At 40.5% G+C, this 24,223-nt stretch overlaps 1 protein-coding gene across 3 annotated transcripts in view; it reads right to left on the reverse strand.

The window, feature by feature from the left end:
- Positions 1-23,986, reverse strand: part of LOC117829624 (cytohesin-3) — a 37,404-nt gene extending 13,418 nt beyond the window's left edge. The window contains exons 1-8 of one of the 3 annotated variants that reach the window (XM_034707206.1): positions 23,895-23,968; positions 23,636-23,803; positions 7,695-7,777; positions 7,327-7,391; positions 4,667-4,733; positions 4,345-4,463; positions 2,447-2,527; positions 2,238-2,350 (exon numbers count right to left, since the gene is read on the reverse strand). In XM_034707206.1, coding sequence (XP_034563097.1) covers positions 2,238-2,350; positions 2,447-2,527; positions 4,345-4,463; positions 4,667-4,733; positions 7,327-7,391; positions 7,695-7,777; positions 23,636-23,654 — 547 coding nt within the window. In that variant the 5' untranslated portion in view covers positions 23,655-23,803; positions 23,895-23,968. Of the gene's footprint in view, positions 1-2,237; positions 2,351-2,446; positions 2,528-4,344; positions 4,464-4,666; positions 4,734-7,326; positions 7,392-7,694; positions 7,778-9,777; positions 9,881-23,635 lie in introns of those variants that run through there. The other 2 variants (XM_034707205.1, XM_034707207.1) reach the window with 2 other exon arrangements.
- Between the last annotated feature and the right edge of the window lie 237 nt (positions 23,987-24,223).

A 24,223-nucleotide genomic window follows, 5' to 3' on the forward strand; every position in this document is an offset into this window, starting at 1 on the left:
CCCTCTGAGGGTATCCCCTCAATTAGAACTGTCCAACCGAAATCCTTCTAGCAGTGCCTGTGTTCTTAAATTGTTACTGTAAAATAACTTCTGCACTTTTTTATCAAATTGCTTGTATTGTATATTTTAATGTTTGTTGTCGTTGTTATCTGTCTGTTTTGTTTACTATGACATATGTTGCTGCCTCTCTTGGCCAGGTCACCCTTGTGAAAGAGGTCTCGATCTCAATGGGTCTTTTATCTGGTTAAATTAAAATAAAATTTAAAAAAAGGGGCGCACATTTGGCATTTAGTGTTTGTACAGCTATTTTTGATGGCAAAGAGGGTCCTAATTACACTTAACCCAAAGGTTTCTTTGGTTTGTATGACGCCAAACTGGTAGTGATGAGAAAGGTATGAAAAGATACAGCAATAAGAGTCTCTCTCTTTATATATAAGACAAGTTCATCACTTTTAGACTCCGTTGAGCCAGGTTGGGGGGAGGCAGCTCTGCTTCTCTTTTTTTCTCTCTTCTTCGTATTAATGTTCAGACGCACATGGGCCAGTGGTTGCCTGTAAATGAATCATTCATTCCCCTGTCTGTCTCCTCTCACTGACACACTTTGGCTCTGGCGGTCCTACGCTGTCTATTGTCTGACTGCTAACACACATTCTCCATAAAAAGATACAGGAGCTTTACACACTGTGTGTGTACAATGGGAGAGGAGGTGCTGGTTACTGCCAGAGGAATGTCAGTGTAATCAAAAAAAATTGATGAGCATGACGGATGAGGTTCTGAGACAAAGGGGTTGCTTATGTTCCTGGTAATTAAAGATCATCGATAAATTCATGTTTTTGTGTGCATTGTGTAGATTATGCAACACACATTGTTCTAATAACTATCTGAAAAACACATTGACAGAAAGATTTCAAAGTCATGCATCTTTAAAGATTTCAACCTGCATATTGTTGCTATCTCTTTAACACATAACTCTACAAAGGTAAAAAAAACAGCCTTGTCTCGTTTAATATCGCCACACATTAATGCATTCTACTAACACTTTAGCATTTCAATTTAGCAAACCCATGTCTCAGCATGGAAATCCTTTATCTGAATTGAAAAACTTGTACTATTTTGTCAATGAGACCAACAACATCCTCCATTATCTTGTACACCATGAGTTGCTTGATAAGGCCTTCAATTATTTACTGTTGACTGTTGTAGCTGCAGGCTTTGTTTAACTCAGGACTGTGTATCACTCAGCCAGGTAGATTCCTGCTGAATAATGTATGATTCTTGTTTGTTCCTGGTTATTTACTCAAAACACATCTGCTACTGTAATCTGTAGTTACTGTTATCCTGTTAATCCTCATTGAGCTTTAGTTACAGCAACTCTTACGGCTTAATGATTAAAATACATTAAATAAAAAAATAAATAGGCCATCACTAAATTCACTGCGACACCCTCGGGCAGTGCTTCTGTGGGCACATTAGTCTGCAGTGTTTGCATTGACTTTGTCCAACATATTGGATTTCACACTTTGCGCATACATATCCCCCCTGGGATAAGTAGCCCAGGGACTTGGAAACATAAGATACTTTACAGTTTCTGTGGGCAATATTAGAAGATTAGCTCAATTTATTATGTGAAAAAATGTAACGTGAAAAATCAGGGGGGGAAATCCGTCAACAATAACACCCATGACATGGTGACTGATGGTGAATGAAAACTGGGTTGCAAGAACATATTGAAGTCTTAACTGGGAGCTGAAAGAAGGAAGAATACTTTGGGAAAATAATTGGAACTTTCAGAGGAGAGAGGATTGTTGAGGGTTGATTAGAAACAAAGGGAAAGGGGACGGGAATCCGGAAAAGAATTCATCTTTCACAAGTCAGGATATATTTAATGCTCTCACGGAACAACACTGTCTGAAGCACTGCCTCCAATTTGTCCTATTTCTTAACATAAAAAAGACCTCCTCCACTGTCGCCCTGTTTATTGTCAGAAACTTTTGACTTTTCTTTTTTTCTTCTTAACTGCGACTCTGATTGGCGCCCTCTAGTAGATGCATTGTTTACCATCCAATGTAAGGGATGCATGGGAGTATTTATCTGTTTTCATAAGTAAAGGAAACATAAATGAGCCTTAAGCCTGTCTGGGTCAGTAAAGAGGAACCAGAAACTCTGCTGAAAGACTCATGGGGTTACGCTGGGTAAAGAGGGATGAGAACCACTGTTTTATAAGTCAGTATCCTGACCTGTGGATTGGAAGACTCCGGGGTTGCACTGGCAGTACCGAGAGGCAAACGCCTCCATCATACGGTCGATCTTCTGGGCTTCCCCTGGTAAACGGAAACTCCACAGAAACTGCCTAGAATTAGAAGAAGGGGAGGAGGGGGTTAATCTTTGATGTTTGCAGGGAGTCATTTTGTACAAGAAATCTTTTTTAAAAAATCATTCTGCTGACCGTAGTGCTTGGACCAGGTTGAGGTCTGCAAACTCGTGCAGCTCCACAAAAGCCTGCAGCACCTTGATGTTGAAGTCATCCCTGGTGACGAAAACAAAAGATGAAAAAAATCGTATTTCTAGTATCATTATATCTCCAAGTTTTTTTTTTACAAGGACAAGAAAGTCATCCGGAAGACACAAGAACACCTTAAAAAAAGATTTAAGATCACTCCGTGCACAATGTGAACCCAGAGGACAGGGAGAGGAAAACCATATGTCCTCCATGAAAGCATTTCTCAACCTGAATTCCCGTTTTTCAGCATTCTTGTCATGTTTGTGCTCTTATTCATACCGGACGCTGAGTCTGGAAGCAATTTAAACAGCTGGCCGATGCTGAGTGTCTCTCCGCCCTGAGGGGAGGAGAACGGTATGTTTGACTGATGAAAAACAGCTAAAAACTGAAACCAACACAGGCTCCTTTTTTCTGTCAGAGGTTTGTTTGGCCATCGGAGGGGTTTCGGAGGAAAAGTCAACAGCTGCTCTCGGGCTGCGGTCACAGCCTCTGTGATCATGTTTGTTGTACTCCAGGGTCTGTGATCCAGATCCTGTACAGGCTTTGTTTTGTGTTTTGTTTAAATGAGACCAGGAATTTTCAGACTTTTGTTTGAGGTTGAGAGGAGAACACAGAGTGTTGGCTTACAAAAAATAAACAACAAACTTGTATTGCAATAACAGTCCTGGATTATTTGGATGAGGACTTGAGGGTAGAGTATTTCTGTCTCTATGACTGTGAGTGTATTAGACCCTATACTTGTTTCCATCCTGTCCAATGAGGGTTACATATAAGATTACTGCTGAAGGTACTTTTATTAAAAAGACACTGGCCTGAAACAAAATACATATATAGGTGTCGAGGCGCGACTAAAGTGAATTTATTGTATGCGACAAACAATAATAGGTTAATTTAGGAGTCAATCTTGCTCAGCCTGCATCCATCTCCCACTATTTTTCCTCCTTCCAGCTATTTCCTCCCTACAGCCTCCATCTCCTTTCCATGTGTCCCTCTCCTTGTCCCCCCTCTTCCTCTCCTGCTCCGCTCAGCATGTAATGATAGGTTCCTGCTCCTTGCATAAGCTCAATTAGTGATAATTGCTGAGCGTAAACCCTCAGCCTGTGTTTAAGTGTGATTTGCACTGGGTAGGTGGCCTCTTTGATGATGTTCCATGAATAAAGGCATCACAATCCCCACCCCCTACCCCCTCAGGCTTCAGCCTCATTCACAGAGTGTGTATGTTTGAGTGTGTGACTGTTTCATTGTCTCAGTTTGTTCATCTCTCTACTAATGATAGCACCAGTACTGTACTCAGGAAAGATAACACAGACTATAAGTGGTGATTTCCTGCATACACAGAGTTCAGGTGGAGCAGCTGTTGTTCAACAAACCACCTTCTCTCAGATTTTGTTTGACTAAAAAAATAAGCAGAAGAAATCAGGATTTAAATAAGATCCCTATTTCACCATACTGGTCGAAGTAAAAACAAAGTCAAGCATTTATGCCTCATAACTCTGAAACAGTAAACCTCTCATGTGTGGCTCCCTTTTCCTGCCTTTGATTCAGTGTATTTTGTCCCTCTTAGCCTCTGTACTGACCTTCAGATAACACCATTCATCTCACTAGCTGCACTTCTCCCTTCTTCTTCATTATCTAGCAGTCTGGACTAAGAGATGAGGAGCTGGACTGCCCTTTTTACTACCAGTTATAAGTCAACATGGGTCGACAATGACAAGACACCCACACTGGCTGAAATATTCATACTCCAGCAAGGGATAAATCATGCAATAAATGCAGCCCATAATGTCTTCCTCTAATCACAGATGGAGCATTAATCTTAAATACGGAGGGGGTCTTTGTCTCACCGCTCGCCCAAGTAGTCTCCAATGACGGTCTTGTTGAGGCCCTCGCCTTTATAGAGGAACTGTGCAATGTCTTCAGGAGTGTGCTGAAGGAGGTCGTTCTCCAAGAGGAACTGGATTCCCTGGAGAGACAGAGAGGGAGGCGGGGAGAAAGCAGGATGGCTGTTCATCTCAACTGAGGAGGGATGATGAAAAATGACAGGGTTTCATGGCCAAGAATGGATTGCTCTTTGAGGTATAGCTCTGGTAAAATCATTTATCTCAAGGCTGCAGATACACTGGAGGCTGTGGTGGTTTGTGATGACGAGATGAAGACACACTGTACCTTCTTTGGATCCATGTTGAATTTCTTCCTGCCCATGGCAATCTGTTTGTTTCTCTGAGATGTTTTACTGAAACAAAGACAGACATTGCCCTATTAATGACTAGCTATAAAATGTAGTATTTTAAGGAAAAGTCCCACATAGTTTTTTCTTATCTTTTGGAGGTGGAAACAAAAAGTTTGCTGTGGAAACCATAAATGAAGGGGGCTACACAAAACAATATGAAAATTATCGATTACACATATTAATTAGTTGTGCTGAATTAATTGATACAAGGCACTTCATTAAATTCAAGAAGTTATTAAGATATAGCAATTTCATTTGATAGACACAAGGGTAGTCAGGTGTTTTGATTTTTACCAAAAAGTTATGGAAATATAGATTACTGTGCTCACATTTTTAAAAGCTCCTCTGGATTCAAAAGGCAAACTAGTCTCAATAAAAAAATTATGAACAACACTTTCTGAGTAAACTAAGAAATCCACTTATGTACTCTAAAAATGTTCAAATAGAAATACCTTATGGGTGCAACATCTGTTTAACCATTCGATGTGTGCATACATGAGCCATATAAAAAAAAATTATATGTCCCAAAAAATTGCACTGACAACATAAGGTGCAATTCAACCAAGAGTTCTGGGTTTTTTTAGCCCCCAGAACTACTTTACCCTGAACTAAAAGGTTCCTCTGCCCCCATAGTTGTCTGCGGTTTGACCGCAGGCTGAAGTCCCGGGTAGATTCTTCAAATCAGGCCAGTGTCGTATGGAGAAATTTTTTTTTTTATATATATATAGTATTTTGAAATCTTAATAAAAACTAAACTATCATGCATTCACAGGAACTCCCTGGGTCTCAACAACTATGTAAACTCCACAAACACTGTTACGTTCAGCTGAAAGTCCCAGGACCTTTGAAAAGTACTAACCCCAAAGCAGGGGCTTTTCAGGAGGGAGATTATCTACCCCTGAACCAAATTTAGACCCTGGTTCCTCTGGTCGAAACGCATGTAGTTCAGGGGCAAAGTCCCTAGTTCCGGGGTAAAGTTTCTGCAATCGAAAAAAGGCTATACAAACATTGTCCTCAGGCTTCAAATGAGTGTGTTTTTAACATGTAGTGTATAAAGTGGCAGTTGATAGGACAGAGCACACATGGCCTTAATGGCAAACCGCACACACACTGTTTATGTATGGACAACATGCCTGACGGATTTATTATGGTCACATATGCTGCATATTGACTGTCAGTGTTTGCTCTTTGCAGCTGCTGGTTGGACAAATTACACCGTCTCTTCAGCCTGTTGTAAACAGTATATTGTACAGCGTAGGGTTGTTAACATTTTGACTAAACAAAAGGTGTAATAAGTCAATGTTTGAACTTATTGAACTACCAGGTAGACATGATGAGCCTTTGTGTGCTTTCATATAAAGTCACATCCTATCCAGCTATGCCGATGTCAGCCTATATCAGTCAAAGAAAACCCTCTTTGACGTATCAGAGTTAACATGCAAATCCCAAAGACAACCAAGATAAAGGCTATGCGTCAACTCAGAGTCATCATTCTGGTGCTGGCTATTTATGACTGAGGGCAAAAACTTTTCCCTGTCTTATTCAGGGCAATGGAGGTCATCTTTTCTTTAGTGTTTCAGAGAGTTGAGGAGCCAAATATATTCTGAAAATTAATCATACACATAGTCTGTTTGTTCAGGGCTCAGAAATTCCCAACATTACATATTTATAGCTTCAGAGTGCAGAGGGCTGTGAAGCTGCCTTCAGACTGTCTTGTGAAGTAAATGTTATTATCTTTAAATTAATAGTACACGTCACAGAAAATATCATTGACCTACATGTAGAATTAATTTTGGAAAGTATCCAAAGAAGATTATAAAGACTGGTGCTTTAGTACTGGTGTTATAATTTTAAGCTAAATGAGTCTTGCACACATGAGCTGAGCCGATTCAAGCTAATACATTTCACTACAACAGTTCGGCTTAAATTAAAGACACTGTGAAGAAGTTTCATGTTGTGTTGATTCTGGTGTGTGATGAAATTGGTTGTGTTTTTCCGGGATGAGAGGACTGCATGTCCCATAAGCACCGTCACCTTCTGTCATAAAGATGGGGCTCTTGCCAATGCCTGCATTTCTTCTTTTTAATATTACTTTTCTTTGTTCAGGACAACTTTTTGCAGAGTGATGAGGTTGATTATTACTGTTTGTTAACTCACAAAAGGTGACCAATTGTATCAGTTGAACGCTTTCTGTCACAGCCCCCAGAGTGACGAGGATGATGTGTGCTCTGGTGTCCCAATAAATGTCGGATTAGCATAAATGTACTAACGGTTTAATAGTTTTTTCATCAGAGAGCAGTGAAGTATTCACACATCAGCATAAACCTTAAACCTGGTCGTAACTATTTCGTTCTTTCATCCAGCAAAGGCCCAGTTGTCGAGTCTCTCTGACTAAAATTATACTTCAACAGAAAACATACGTCTTAGACACAGCTGGTAAAGCTACTGGATTGCTATAAAGTGCTAAGGATATGCTATCTATTACACTTGTACAATGAATCTAGTATTTTCAAGCCTTTACGCATATGGAAAAAATGTATGTCATGTTAGTGATTTGTCAGAAATATAACCATGTACATGTAAGGTCTTGACTTACCTTTCTCCAACACACGTCAGTTGCTCGATCTCCGTCATGACCTCGGCTATCTCAAACTTCAACCTCTGTGAGAAACAAGTGAGACATGTCAGTGACAGTCGGTTCTTTTTTAAGTTAAAACAGGATAGAATGCAGAAAAAAGTATTCAGGGCAGCAAAAGAAAAGAGAAGCACTGTCAGCTGTGGAAAATTCACCACTTTTTGTGGGCAAATTCAGTTTGCAAAGATGTACTGTCGCTCCAACTGCATCACATATGGGATGCAAATAGGGTGACGTGTTGGATAGATAGGCAAACGGTCAGAAACAAAATATGTATGTACTGAAGCTCCTTCCTTAATTGTATCATAGTCATATATCAAAACTCCCACCTCAATATCATCGAGCAGCTCTCTCTTCCTGCGTCGGATGTTTGAGAGCTCATCCCTCTCCTCCAGGGACAGATCCTCAGGAACTGTAACACACGACAAGGAAAACACTGCTTAAAACTCATCTGTGCACAGCTCACATCCTTGTACCCACTCAGCTCAGTACAGATGAGAGACAAAGGTAAAGTGACAGGGCTGCTGCTGCTGAATCGACTGTTTCACCTTGTTCAGCAGCAGCAACACATATCAAGAGGCTGAATGTTCGCCTTAATTAACTACAAAGACAGAAGGCGAGGGGTCTTAATTATTCCACTTGAAAGTGTTTTTTGCGCCTTCACTCCCTCCTTCTCCCCTTGGCTCAGGGGAAAATTCTATTAATACAACCAATCCTGATTAAGTTTTCTTTCATTAGAAGTGAATTTAACACGGCCCATGACCCTGATTCCCAGGCCGTGAGGGTGTCAGACCTCCAGGCATAAATGAGTGGGAGTGGAGTGCTTTCTGCTTGGTGTTTTCTGTCCCCTGTTTTTCACTCCAATGTTATATCTCATCTGCTTTTTCAATCTTTACCCCATTCCTCTCTCTCTTTTTTTCTCGATCTGTCTGTTTCATTTCCGCCCACGCACGCTTTATTTATCAATTTTACACAGTAAAGAAGAGCCTGTGTGCCATCTTGCTTCATTAAGCCAGCTTAGAGGCAGAAAAAGAAAATCTCTCAACAGGAAAAATGGCACATCTATTATCACAGTCACAGCTCTGTGCCCATGTGCTGCTAAAGAGAGATATAAAAAAATCACTTGTTATTGCCTCTCTCAGGCAGGAAGGAGTGCCAATTAAAGTAAAACAAGGTTACCAGGTTCAAGGGGAGGCATTCAGTCTGTTTTTTATTCAACAGCTTGTAAAAGAGTTGCATTCAGGGGAGCCAAGTATTGTTAAACATGGCATTCAAATTAAAGACAAAAGGCACTTCCTCACCTCGTTACTTAATCCTGAAGCAACATGATGAGGGTCAGGTAAACAGCAAGAGAAACAGCTGAGGGATTTCCTTTGTGGAGCATGTTTTTAATAACAACACAAGGAGGTATAAATGCACGATGACTAAAGAATGAAAATGAAGACGTTAATTAGCGTTGTTAACCTACGGCAATCCCAGCACTGACGCAATACAACTGTGAGCTGTGTGATCATAGCTCTCAAGTTAATTAGTGCTCTTAAAAAGTATCAAGGCTGTTTTGTGTGATTATTTAATCTTCTACTTGAGTGATATTCCATGTGTACCTGCTTATCTGCTTGTCGATTTGGTTGGATTGGGCATCAACAAAGAAGTTTATTTAGGACCTGGAATTTTATTATTAATTTACTTAATATAAAAAATAGGTGTACACACGCGGCAACCCTGCTCATAGGTCAAAGACTCATGTGCATGTGTCCTAAAGAATACCTGAAATGCTGGATTTTAAGGTGTTAAGACTGAAGGTAATAGTTCAACAAAGCCAGCACAAAGTCAGTAGCTGGTTAGCATAAACTGGTTTGGCTTAGCTTAACAATAAGATTGGAAATGATTGGACGATCATTCTAGCAGGTTGAAAGCTAACTTATTTATCATGTATTTTTGATCAAATTTAGTTTATTTCATACAGAAAAACTAGCCTTTTTTTTCATATTTTTGCTAAGCTTAGCTAACTAGCTGCGAACTGTAGTTACATATCTAATGGACATTACCTCTCAATATTTAAATCTTTAAAAAAAAACTGTTAGGCTGTAGGCAGTGAAAATAAATTATGAAATGTTTGACTCAGCTATAACCCGTCATATTACTTCAAACAAAGCTGATTAGCCTCAGGAGAAACTGTAATCTAAGTTTAACATTTAAACTTCAAAAGGTCATAAAATAGTTAAAAGTCTTACATAACCGTGTAACAAACATTTAGTACTGAATAACCTGAGGTATGATTTGTCAAATTAGTCATGACTTAATGTGACAGAGATCACTCAAGCACCAGACTATCTTTTTGCAGAGCAGAGCACTATAACATAAACATCAAGTCAAAAGTGACATTTATCAAAACAAAGAGATTACCAGTACCAAAAAAGTGGCATTACCGTCTTCTTCAGCTGTGTTTGGTGCTTTTCCTAATGTTAACCTGCTAAACTAGCTAAAGTAAGATGGTTAACATTACATGCTCAACACTAACATGCTAGCTCTAGGGGCGCTGGTGGTCTAAGCACCCCACATACAGAGGCTATAGTCCTCGTTGCAGGGGTCGCTTGCTCGACTCCCAGCCGCGGCTGTGTCCTGCATGTCTTCCCCTCTCTCTGCTCCCCACATTTACTGTCTCTATTTAGCTGTCCTATCATAAAGGCACAAAAGCTCAAAAATATAACTTAAACAAAAACATGCTAGCTCTATAATTAAAAGCCTGTTAGCTTGCTGATATTAGCACTGTGCCTAGGTAATTTTTTGAGCACTATTGGCAGAGAATAGGGTCACAAACGTATCGGTTCAAGTCTTTTAAATTTTATTATGCTAGGTAATTATTTTAAATATAGGTTTGTATCTTTGTCTTCAAAGAAAGAACACTTACTACTACTTTGAGATGTCACTTTGTAATATTTTATGACAGACCAAATCATTCAACCTTGAAAATAAACAGCAGATAAATCAATAATCAGAAAAATAGATAAATGCAACTCTACAGAAGCCACTCTCTCTTTTTAATGTGTTGCTCAGTTAAAGAAGACATGCCAGCAGCAGGCAGTTCTATGTTTCCATTTCGCCTGAAGCTGTGCATTAGCTAATGGAGATTGTCTATCCACTGGCTACAATGATGAGTACGATTACAATCTTTATTCATTACAAATCTAATGAAAAGCAGAAGATACCCCCTTTAATAAAAACCTAAAACCATTAATGGCAACAGGTTTCCATTAACCTCCAGTCGAGGTCTCTATTACTGGATATTCTGTAATATAGATCCTTCAAATCAGATATCTGAAATAAGACAGCACAATAAAACCAGTGCTTAGGTCTCTGGTCCAGTGGTTAATCTTGTTTAGTGGTGGTGGAGGGGCTCTTCTACAGAGGTGGTCCACCAATTACATGATTAACACACTCCCCCCTGTGACCTTCTGTGACTCATTCAGGAAATTAGTTTAGTGTCTTCAGCAGGCACAGAGGGAGTCGTGCCACCAAAGCTCCACACTGGCTCAAACCAAACACAGCCACGCTTGAATGATAATCTACTAAAATCAACTTTGGTGTGAGTCATTGCTTCATAGTAAACAAAAGACCTTGGGGAGGTCAGATGGTCTAATAGCAGGACAGATGTAGTTGGTAAAACACTGGTTGTTATCAGTATGAGAGCTAAATGGGCAGAAAATGTTAACCTCAGTGACTTTTAAAAGAGATCTGCCAAACAATCTGCATCACTGGATGTTGGGTTGAGAGGGTCCAAAGGGTTTAATCGCTAACATGTGCACCACAAAAAAAAGAAGCTCCAGTAATTTCCCCCCTAAAAACAAAATCCCTCAAAATCTACTTTTAGGAGTAAATCCCCTGCTGCTCTTCGCACCCAAAACTAACAACTGTCCCTGGCCACCCACTGAAACCATAGGCTTTGATGGCATTTAGACTAATGCAAGACCGCTTTGGAACACAAAAACCTACCAAAGGCTAGCTCAACACTAAATATCATAACTTGTATAATATTTACTTTGGTCACATTGTCCATTTTTTAGAGTAGAAAAACAGAAGGAAAGATACAAAAGAGTATTTCCAGGCTTTGAGAACTTAAACAGGGACTTCCGTAGAACCAGTATCCAACAGCGAGGTATTCACAAGGAGCTCAGAGTGAAAATCCCACACTCACTTAACACTGGCTGCGCTCCCACACAATTTTCACTGACTTGTGTGACAGAGAGAGGATTTGCCCCGATCTGCTGGCTTTAAACTGAGACTTTACCCACTATAATGTCTCTTGAAAGTGGGTGAGCTTTCAAAGAGATAACCCTGTTACCCCCATTTGGCTATGCAGCACACTGGCACACATGCAAAAGAGGCAGGAGGGCAAAGAAACTTCCTCTGGATCCAGACTCTAATCTGAAACCCGCCGCTCTCAATCTCTCTAACTGAGGACGATGACATGCTCTTCTTTAAAGCCTGGGTCACACACAGAAGGACAGATGGACGGACGGATGGACGGACGGATGGACGGACGGACAGACAGACAGACAGACAGACAGATATGTGGACAGAGCCCCACATGAGCACATACACACTTAAGCCAGCTGGCACTAATCCCACACACTGGCCCTCCCCGCCCCTCTGTAAGCCCACCACGATGTCTGTCAGAGCGGAAGTGGGATGTATAACAGCATATGCACAGATGTTGCCGCCGACCAGCCGCTGCCTGCCTTTAACCTACTTCGCCTCAGTGATGCTGGGTGAAATAATGTGACAGTGTGTGCAGAGTACGTCTGGCGGAGCTGTCTGCAAAGACTCTTTGGCTCAGCCACAGAGAAGAAACGTTTGGACACCAGAGCAGGGGCCAAGGTGAGGGGGGAGAGGTTATGATACAGAGGGTGAAAGGCCAGGCACACACTTATATGCCAGTAATGTATACTTTACAATCATTTTTTATCTCACACCATCATCACGTAAATATCATCCTCTCATCACATGTACCCTTGCACACTGTTATCAATGTTAATAGTGTTAAAATATAAACAAACATGTACTTCTACCTCATATAAAATACACATTTGTTGCATTATTATATATTTGTACATATTTTTAATCCTTCAGCATCCTTTGCATTCCATTGCACTATCACTGACCTTTTAAATATAAGGTAAATGTTTGATCAGCACCAGTAAATTGCAAAGCAAGAAAAGTACATTGTACAGTTGGTAATGTATATTCTGCAATGAAATAATATACCTTGCATCAGAGAAATTTATTGCACCAGTACACAAATATATTGCACCGGCAGAGACGTGATTAGTGCACAATGAAAAGTAGGGGGATGGTAAAGAAAAGAGCAGGGGTATAATGCACTGGACAGTGGGAGTCTGACACTATGGGAAGATTTAACAGTCAGTGAATGTTGACATGAAAAAAAAAAACCTGCTTTCACTTCGCGCAAACTTTTACAGGAGAATTAATTCCTCAATTGGTTGTTCAACTTTGCAGTAATAAATATCTACAACAGATATTGGAGATGATGCTGTTTTCCTCTATGATAGTGTAACCTGCGTATTTTTCATCACTAATTTACAGCATGAAACTTTTATTGGTCAATTAAATGTCAGAAAACACTGAGAAGTCTTTTCTTTATAAAGATTTAAATATATTTAAGTTCAATGTCTCTATTTACTCAAATAAGGCCACCACTCTCTTCTTCTGCATCTTCTAACTGGTGTAGTACTTGCAGCCACTCACTCAACACAAAAGTGCATAGGTCACCAGTTTGTTCGTTCTGTATTGTAGAAACATGGCGGTGCAAGATGGTAGGACCTGCTCCTTATGTACTGTAGTTATAAATGGCTCATTGTATGTCAATAGAAACAACATGATTCTTATATTCAGGTGATAATACACTAATCTAAACATCCTTATGAATACTATTTTCCATTTATACCAAGCATGTTCTGCTAAATGTCTCTGATTACTGCTTCTTCAAATAATAAAATAATTCAAAATGACCTCGTAAAGATGATGAAAATCCAAACAAACATAATTTGCATACCACACAAAACATTTTATCCAAAGTGTTTCACAGACAAGGGAGAAAGAAGAGAAGAGAGAAGAAGAAAGGACAGATCCAAAAACAGCAATCTATTAAAACAGGGAACATAATAGCTTTCATGTTTTGCTGTATCATCATTGTGCTAAATTAGTTCTGTGCCTGGAGAATTAAAAAAATGGAATGAGGCTACATTAGAACTTTTTTTCTTTACAATTTCATGAGTACCTTTAAAACTGTGAAACCTCCTGGTAAATGTCTCTGATGCATGTTGTATGTCTGTGTGAAATCATGCATTATGACCGTAGACTGCGCTGTAGCCTGATCAGTAATAATTCAGTAACATCAGTCCTAGCCATTATTGCGTGAGAAGACAGATTTGGGGGGTTAATATGGCTTCTAGTTTTTAACTGCAGCCGGGTTCGTGAGGAGAATCTGGGGCTCGGGGAGCTGAAGAGCCCTCACACTGATTGCTCTGGTTAATCTGTAGTTTTGGGGAGTGACCTCCTGCTGTGAGTGCATTTGTGAGAGTGTGTGGTTGCGTTGGAGGTGGTCTGCCCATGATGGCCTCCTTATATCACACATCTGCTCAGCATCAGCACTATGTCAACATCTGATTCGATGAACACGGCCAGCACTATCTGAGGGGGTTTCCACAGCCATATGCTGGAGCCAAAGCAACCATAATCTGATGATATGATCGGCCTGAGAATGACTTAGATGGATGCTGTTTCTCCTGGCATCTGAGCCAGACGAGGGGCTTTCAAGGACTGGGAACAGTCCAAGAAGGTCTGTTAACAGGTCTGTTCACAAATCTCAGATGTTCATCCAGGTTTCACGCAGAATTTAGAAGGAAGCTGTGAAAGCATTTATCTTTAACATTTGTTCCTTCATTGAGCTAAAATATCTAAAGTTCAACAAAAAGGAACTGAATACTGGTGTTACGGAGAGTTCAAGCCTCTTGAATACCATCAAGATCTTGTTCACATTACTGTGGATTATTCCAAGATAGTAATCCATACTGCTAGTTTTGAGGTCACATCCATAAGTTTGCTATGAGTCAGCTTTTCTGTGTTTTTTATTAACAAGAGAAACTAGACACAAATCAACCATGTACAACTAGCTAAAGTCACCTTACACCTCAGTACTTTTTATTTAGATATCAAGGCAAGTTATGGCATCATGTCAGTCATGTCAATGCTTTGTTGACACTTCTGCAGATATTTTCATATGAAAGACTATTAATGTCAGGAGTGTCAAGCTCCAACAAGCAAACTGGAGAGCTGGCTAGCCTGAATGCTAGCAGATCGGCTCTAGGAATGACAATTCAAATCCTTGGTAACCACAAAGTACAAAAATGAACATAGCTTCCTAGTTTCAGGGATTAAGCCCAGGGTGTCATAAAATGATTTTGTTCTCATAGCCAGCTGCTGATTGAATGCATTCATCATGGCCCAACCAAGCGGCAACGTCCGGTCTAAAAATATGAGTCCAATGTGGAAGTGCTTAAAACTGCAACTCATCGAGGATCCACTTGAGGCTGGCTCTGGAAGTACTGGAAACCACATACACACCAATTCAAAAAAGCTGATCGATACAGCAGAAATAAACATGTTTACAGCCTGGTACAAAAAAGTGTTGTCTGGATAGCTCACGTCTCTATCGGCACACACTGTACGGGGGGTGAATTTTTTTCTAACGCGGCAATTTCGAAGATATTGAGATTACGAGTCTTCCAATGAGAGACACTGCTGACTTGATTGACAGGTGGGAACACTGTTGGCTAGGAGGCTCAAACTCCGCCTGTTTAAGTCACAATCGCTCAACAGCAGCAATATGGCTGCAGCCGACGATTAGCCTCAAAACAGCGCTTCAGAAACAGATCGGTGACATCACGGATACTACGTCCATATTTATAGTCTATGGGCCCAACATATCACATGTTCCTTTGCACGATAATTCAAATGAGACGGTGGACTTTCAAGCAGCTAAATACACTGTTAATAGTATTTGGTTTTCACTCAATGGAATAGAGAGGGATACAAATGTTAACAAAAGACAGCCCCATTGCAACATTATATTATCTCTAAAATGTGGGTGGTGGCAGTAAAGTTACATGATTCTAGCTATGTTGGCTAGTTAGCCATCTAGCTACCTGTTCTCATATGACAGGGATAATGCTATGTGGCACAAGTATTAAGGCAGGAGTAGCTGAAGCCATCAAACCTGAAGTAGGACCGAGTTTTAGCAACAACTTAGTACCCTGTTGTTCAAATATAATCACTTCCTGCTTGGAAAAAATATAACAGTGGCAGCCAACATACTAAATTACAGTCTTCAAAACAGTCTTCTAAAGCAGGCGGTAGCATCATGGGGGCTAAGTCTGCTTCTTAAAAGCAGTTAATGGTTAAATACATTTATGTCCCTCTGAGGATTGAGTTCAATGAGCTCTTTTTTCCCCTTAGCATTTTGGTTCATAAATAGATCACAGATTTTCATTCGCTCTGGTTGTCAATTGCCCTTATCTTGCAAATCAAAAAAATGTTAGCATGCTAGCTCGCTAAACTAGGATGGTGTACAAGGTCAGGATTATAACTGCTTCACATCTATTGGCACTGTCATTATGATCATGTTAACCTGATGACTCCAGTGTTTGGCCGTAAACCAAGAGCTGCTAACGTGGCTACAAACTCTTGGTCTTGTTGAATTATTTCCTTGCTTCTCTTATCACAATTCAAGATTCAAACACACAATGCAACATAATCCTTGTCTCACCAAACAAGACTGAAAGATGAAATGTGGCACATAGCCTACTTGAGGGGTTATTCCCTCTCTTACACTGCAGTTGCTTCCTGCTAGTATCAGATGATTGACAGGGAGCAGAATGACTGCGACGCCTTATCTGATGTGAACATGCTCACCTCTGTTATTGCGATTGATATCTCGCTAGAGTCTGTATTTCATTTTGAACAGAACAATGGATTAGAGGAAATAAGTTTTGATATCTCCAGTGAAGTTAAGCAGATACAAACATGGTGAGGGTCAGGCTGGATGATTGGCGCTGACTTCAAACCTTTCAGTGTTGAACTACATGCCCGCCTCCAGGCTGCTTGGAAATCTGGATTGTTTCTGTAATGGTTGTGCACTTGCCTGCAAAAACACTGACTTCTGCAGACCACCCTGATCCAAGAAACAATATGGCCAGAGTTACCTTTGATCCGTACAAGAGAAACCACCCAGAAAGTTTAGATAATTGGTCTATTTTAGTATTGACTCTGAGTCCACGACAGTTCCACATAGACCGATTGTTTAAATATCAATCTATGTTACGACTGCCTGCTGGATCAAAGAAGTTCTCTGTCCTGAGCAGGTCTATTTGAAACAAAACAGACAATAATACTTTTTTTGCAGGAAATGAAATAAAAATGTGCCTGGGAATGTTATTAAGGTGAAAACAAGGCTGGGCGTTGGTATGGTTCTCCATTTCTTTTGAGCCAGGAGCCAAGAAACACACATCTATAGCCCCGCCCCTCCTCATTCTGTCTGTAAAGTCAGCTGGACCTTGTTTTCTCTAAACCCTCCTTCCACTGAAATTAGGTGTGGATTACCCAAACACGGTGCATCTCCGCTGCTCTAAATGTCTGTCTGTGTTCCTCCATGACTCATTTAATTTGCTGTTCCTTTTGTTTCCCATCTGCTGAGTGTCTCACACTTAAAGGGATCCCCTCTCGACAGCTCAGAGCAATAATTCCAGGCAAAGAGTACCTCTATTCAATAGCAGTAATGTTGCTTTACTGACAGACCACTACACACACACACAGACACTACCATGGTGACGGGAAGATGTCGAGTAGCCTCTCCAGTCTCGCTCCTAATCAGGTCCATATGTAGTCTCCTCTCTCACTTAAATCATGCACTTTGTTACAAGCCCCGGCTCAACCCCTGAGCGTCACTGCGACAGCCCTGTCTGTGTTTGGGTATTTTCTCGATGCATGTGGTATAATGTCTTGTGTGTTTAATCTTTTACCGTTCCACCACAAAAACCCATAATCTTGGCAGTCAAAATGAATTTCTGTTCTTTTCAAATCTCCCCTTAAGCCTTTAAACAACACAGCCAGCCTGCCGGGTCAACCAACAAGACTTTTAAGCGTACATCTTAGCACATTTTTTTTGGCATTGGTGTCGACACACGTAAGAGAAACATTTTGCCTTAACAGTTGCAGACATTTGTTTCTGGCTACAGGGGTGTTGCAGGAAATTTGGAAATGGTGAATTCAATCTAGCTCAATGTTTTTATACCTGAGGGGGGAATTCTTTTGCTGGGAATGCAGGTGAACAAACCAGATGTGAAGTATATAAGACATTCAAATAAAATCAAGAGCTTTAGAAAGGTCTTATAGCTGGGATACTTGTGAGGTATTGGTAGTATTACTACTACTCAAATATCATTCTCAATGAATACTTTCTGTCTTTCTGGCTGTCACGAAATGTTTTCAGCAATTGTCAACCACAATTCCTCCCACTAAAACTCCATCAAGTGTAGTTGTTTATACATCAGTGTTTGTACAAATCGAACAAGATAAAGGTTGTAGCTTCAAATTCACATTTATATTATATATATATATATATATATATATATATATATATATATATATATATATATATATATATATATATATATATATATATATATTATATTATATTATATATTTATATATGAAATTATGAAATTTGCACGAGTAACACAGGGCTGACTTTTGCACCTCCTTCAGTCTGAACACAGCTCATCGTACACAAATCCAAGGGGACTATAAGGGGAACATAGTGTAAGAGAATTAGACATATTTTTCAGCACAAGGTCATTCAGAGCCGAGCATCAAAGCTGTTTGATTTGTGAAAGCAGCTCAGCAGCTAAATAGCTTGATTACCTAGAAAACTTTGCAAGACATTCAAGAATCGAGGCATGAGGGCATAAGAGCAAGTTTAATTTTACGTGCTTTACTGCCAGACACAACTGATCTCATTCTGGAGATGGTTCTCGGGTGCAAAAAGAGGACTACTTTTTTTAAACATGTTTTCCAAGGCTCAAGTTCTTATGATGGAAAACACCCAAAGTATTTGAGGCAGACTTCACATTGGGAGTGAATGAAACTATAAGTTGCTATAAGGGTTTGGGACTTGTTAATGGTAATGACGAGCGATTCTTTCTTAGTGGAGTTAAAATCTCATTCTCTTTATTTTTTCCCCCATCATATAGTGCAGGTTGCTATAAAGGGAAGTAAATGCACATGTGTCAAAAGCTGTCATAGACAACTAAAGAGGTACATCATCTACATATAGAAGAATAAATGGTTCCAAGAGCCATTTGTGATGCCTTTTATGGTGTTGTTTTGTCTCGTAACAATCCAAAAACCCAGAAGTACTTTTTTGAAACCAAAGAAATCCAAAAAGTACTTAATTTCATCAAAACAGTGCCAGCACAAATCATTGATTAATGTCCTGTCATTTTTAGCTTTAATGCAATTGACCTATAAGCAGATTGTGTTTGCAGAATGGCAGCATGTCTACATGATGACATTAGATAGATGAAACAGATGCAGACAGACACAGATGTCTGCACTCTGTTATGCTGTCGTCTCGCCATTCAACACCAACCACTTACACTGAGCCAGCCAAGCCTCCCAGGGTGAAGTTTAGCCAAAGAGCAGCCACATCTCGCCTCGAGTGACTGCCTCATGTCCTCCCACACATTCAGCCTCGAGCCACAACAAAGAAAGTATCCAAATCACATCAACTTCCCCTTCTTACCAACTAATCCCCCTCACAATGACAGGACTAGATGCCAAGACATCACACACGGTATGTTGATTAACATTTTTTCTAACGCCACCTTAGCTTGGGTTTCATGCCTGCTGGGTTGAACTTGATACAACATTACAGTACACAATTAAAAGACCATTTAGTAAGAAGAGATGATTACAAAACTTGCAGAGAATACGGCACATTTTTTCTGTAAGGGTGTCATTGAAAGAGAAGACATCACAAAGCCAAGGTGTGCATTAATGATCCTGCACATAGGCCCCGCCATGAATGCTCCATTAAAATGCTCCCAACAGTCAAAATAGTGGTGCTGCAGTCTGATTTGATTTGTTATTCTAGCACACACTCACTTTCAGCCCAAAGAGAGGAGAAGAATTGAAGGAAAAAGTCTTTCCCATCCAGCTTTCCCACGGTAAGAGAGACAGAAGAGTGTTGATTGACACAGAGGGGTTATCAGGACATTAAAACAGGAAACACTGTCAAGGAAACCTCACAGGACTCCATTAACAAACATCTTAGTGCATTTTGTAGCGTCAGCAGGGGCGTATCTTAACTTTCTTTAATCAGGTGCCCCAACTGTGGTACTGCAGGGGTGGGGAGTAAAGCATTACATTTTTCCACTATTTATTCTAACTAAATTTCTAATATAAAGGTATTTTACAGTTGTTACATTCCCATATGCAAGGTTATGATAATACAGCTAGCAAACAAATTAGCACCATTCATATCTTCATGATTTTTCAGGACTCAAAAAATGATTTATCTACTATCTTCTTTTGGATCTAAGTCCTACCCAAGCGGCAACCTGCGGTCTCAAACTATGAAGCCCATTCGAGGGTGTTATAAACTGCAATTCATCGAGAATCCGCTTGAGGCTGACTGCAGAAACACAGGAAACCACATAGACAGCAATTAAAAAAAGACGATCTTTACAGCATTAATAAACATGTTTACAGCCTGGTTCAAAAAACGACTTAGGTCTACGTAGCTCATTTCTCTATCGGCACACACTGTACGGGGGGTGAATTTTTTTCAAATGCAACAGTTCAGAAGATATTAAGATTACAAGTTTTTGCCCAAATAAGGACAAGACTGACTTGACTCCCAGACGGGAACACATAGCTGTTGGCTAGGAGGCTCAAACTCCGCCTCTTTACATTACACTATGCCTGGTTGAGTTTCGCATTTTTAATATGGCTGCCACCGTCGATTGGCTTCAAAACAGCGCTCAGGAACGGATGGGTGACGTCACAGATACTACGTCCATTATTTATACAGTCTATGGTCCTACATATGACAAGGAAAGTAGCCAGCCAGTTGAAGATCAGGAGGTTGTACCTGGGATGGCCAATCTGATTTTAGGTAGAGCCCATGCCACCCCAGACCACCCACTGGACATGCCCCTGGCTTTCTGTATCTTTAAACTTAAGGCCTGTTTTGTTTGGGAGCTCAAGTCTTCAAAGATGTCTTTATTCAGGTGCCAAACATTTATAAAAGGTGAATCGCGTTTTTTCCCCAGCATTTTAATACCCTCCCTCCCAAAACAGCCATCTACTCCACACATATTAGTCCCTTGCTACAGCATCACAACACTGCTGTACAGATGAGAAAATACAAGCAAGCCAAGTGTTAAAACTTAGGGCCTCCTTCCAGCCACTCAGTGAGCTGCTTTCCAGCTCCTGTGCTTTTTCCACTTCTCCATCCAGCTATAGCATGATGCTAAAAATAGACTCATGAGTAATAAAAACTTGAAGGATTTCAAGCCTGTTGCTAATGTTCATCCAGGGCCCTGTCTGCTCTAGGGCATGTATAGTGGTGCGGAGAAGCGCAAAGTCTGATAAGCATGTGCTGTAAAAATGTTGTAATGAATCCCATGTTTGAGTGTTATCAATTATAGTTTCGTTCATTGTGTAGCTAAGGATTGGAGAAAAAATATAGGCACTGTATGCAACGCCAACGTTCCATCAATAATGCTGCTTAATTAAATAGTTGATGATATAAAACAGTTGGTTGTAGCTTTATTGTCAACTCTAATGCACAAATAACCCAACTCAGTGCAGAAACTTCTACTTCTCCTTCTCTAGATTCACTTTCAGCAGTATGAAGGTTAATCTGGTTGTAGCATTTAGTAATCCTAAAGGGTACCATGACATCTGTTGGCTCTTGTGTCTGTCTGTGCCTCAACTTGGTGCCCTGGTGCAGAACAAATCGTAGCCCCAACTTTGCACATATGTTTGCATGCATACTGTACAGACAGACGTGAGAACATGATCCATAATGTACACTCATGAGGGGTAATGTGCACATTTGTTGGCATGCAGTAAAAGCCCTCAGAGTAAAAATCAAAGCTGACCATTAGCTGGATTCAGGTCATAAAGAAATCACTTTGGCATCACACTGCATTCTGGAGCTTATCTGTGTTGGCGAGCATCTCTTGATGAAGGTGTAGCTTTGACATCAGCTGCTGTTAGCAAGTGTTGGAGACAAATTTAGCTCCAAGTGCCAGCGCTGTGATACCGGCATATCAAGGTGTGTGTGTGAACAATGTTAAGTGATGTGTGTAAGACAGCGAGAGGCAGTGAGGGTGTCAGTGAGCGAACTGGAGCACTTAATTACTTCAACATTTATGGTAAGTTATTTGAATAATTCACACACTGTGCAGGGCTGCACATATAATCTCTCTGAGTGTGTGTTGAATGTCTCCAGCTTGATCACAGGCAGTGTGCCTCTCTGACATCCTGTCACATGATCTACTGACCGATATCTCTTTCATTGGCCTTATGTAGAGCGGATGCACAGGCAGAACATGTGATTCACTCTTTACCACATCTCTCTTATTTATCCGGTTATTTAATCAGCCACTAAACTAGTTCAGGTGTTGAAATTGCATTGGAAAGAAAAAGTAGAGATAAGGCATTTCTCGCACAAAGTTTATACAAGGGTCTTAATGGTGAAGGGTTTATCCTCCCTGGATCACGAACACACCATTTTCTTACAAGGTTTTCAATTAGTCTACTGTATTCCTCATACACTACTTCTGCCCCAAATTTTGCACCACAAAAACATGAAAGGGGTCATAACAAATGTGTGGTTCATCTTCTGAGGACCATGAAGATTCAAAGGAGAACATTTCAAGAGAATCTATGATTAGTGGCATGAATATTTACTCAGTAACTTAATACATTACAGCCTCGAAACACAAGTATGAAATGAAACGAAATTAATAAAATGGAATAAGTCAAACTGGGTCATTCCCACTCAGCTCCATGCTTTATGTACATTTAGACTGTTCAGACATGAGTACAGTGTTTGGGTTAAAAAGCAGAGGTCCATATGAGGCTCTCCACCAATCTCGCACAGTTTAACTGACAAACTCTTATCAGACTGTAACCATTTGTTTACACTACACTGCCTTCAAGGCTTCAAGCCCACAGGGTAGTTTGGATTATCTGCTCAGGAGCAGACTCCGTGTGTGTGTTTCAACTTCACTATCATATAAAAACTGATACGGGACCCTGAGCTGCAGCCATGTGAGCAGTAAACCGGGTCAGGCATGCAGCTGCACGGGTTCCTTTCATTCAGATTTATCACTCAATCAAAGAAGCAGGTTGGTGGCATCACATGCATGTCCTTCGGGTTAATTTCACCTTTTCAACTTTTGTTCATTACTAGGTTATTAAAACGTGTCCAAATGAACCAATGTGGTGAAATAATTGTGAACCCAAACCCTAGTTTCTTTAAAGTCAGCTTTTAGTGGTCATTTTATAACCGTATATGCCTCAGCTCATATAAATGCACTTTTTACACTTTGCATAGTTTGGAATGTAGCAACCAAATCATGTTTTACAGTGGACTAATCCCATACATATTACTATAGACGTGTCTTCCTTGTGTATGTAGGTTTTCAAGAGGAAGTAGATCCCTGCTCGGTTTATCCTCCATATGGAAGGCTGCCAGACAGATTCCTTATCAATTTCCACCAGTTTAGAGGCTTCCAGCAGCGCAACGAGATAGTGAGAGCAACTTCAAAGCTCTAAAGCAAGACATCAAACAGATGAAAATGGTGCATGCATGATACAATTTGCAGATTTTTTTGTTTTCCTTTTTTTTTTTTAATCATGACTTCAGCGTGACCATGTTCCTGCACACGGACAGCCACACTCTTTCTCACCTGCGCGTTGCACTGTTATTCTGAGACACGCTGGTTTATTTTTAAGATCTAAAATCATGACAACAGACTATGGTTGGTTTGCGAGGAAGCCTAGGTCTTCACAAAACAACCTAAAAATCCCCCTGACTAACACACATGCATCAATCCATCCATGCAGACAGGCTGAGGGGGGAAAGGAAACCACTGTGGAAATGGAAAAACAGCCTTACTGTGATTGTCTTCATCCATGTTGATGGAGGCAGTGACAGGACAGTCCAGTAGAAGGTGTGTCCGGCTCAAACCTCGCGAATGATGAATATTACAGACTGATTTTCAACGGGTTTTCTTTGACAAACAGTCGGAGCCGGTGTGTTGACAGGCAGATGTGAAGTGGTCTCCTGCGCATGTGTCAGCGGTTAAATGATCGTAAAAATAGAGAAAAGAAGGAGAAAAATAAGCCTGAGTTTAAATGAAGAAAAGGGTCCTAACTGTGGCGGTAATACTTCAGATGTGTCTGCCTGCGATGTGACACATTCCTCTCCAGTCTGTGCTCCATCCTCCAGCTGCTCCGTCTGCAGTCACATTAGCTACACTGCAACCGCGATGACATCACCAAGCCCCGCCCCTGCTAATAACACCCCCACACTCTCTCACACACACACTCACACACACACACACACACACACACACACAAAAACACACGAACAATTAAAGTAGAATAATTTGTGTAGGCCTATATTGCATCTAAAAATAGGCAAACTCTTTCTATAAAAGACTAACCATGCTTTAAGCTCTGAATTTGTACACGCTCATGAAAT

Source organism: Notolabrus celidotus, chromosome 18, assembly GCF_009762535.1.
Source record: "Notolabrus celidotus isolate fNotCel1 chromosome 18, fNotCel1.pri, whole genome shotgun sequence".
Classification (NCBI taxonomy): domain Eukaryota; kingdom Metazoa; phylum Chordata; class Actinopteri; order Labriformes; family Labridae; genus Notolabrus; species Notolabrus celidotus.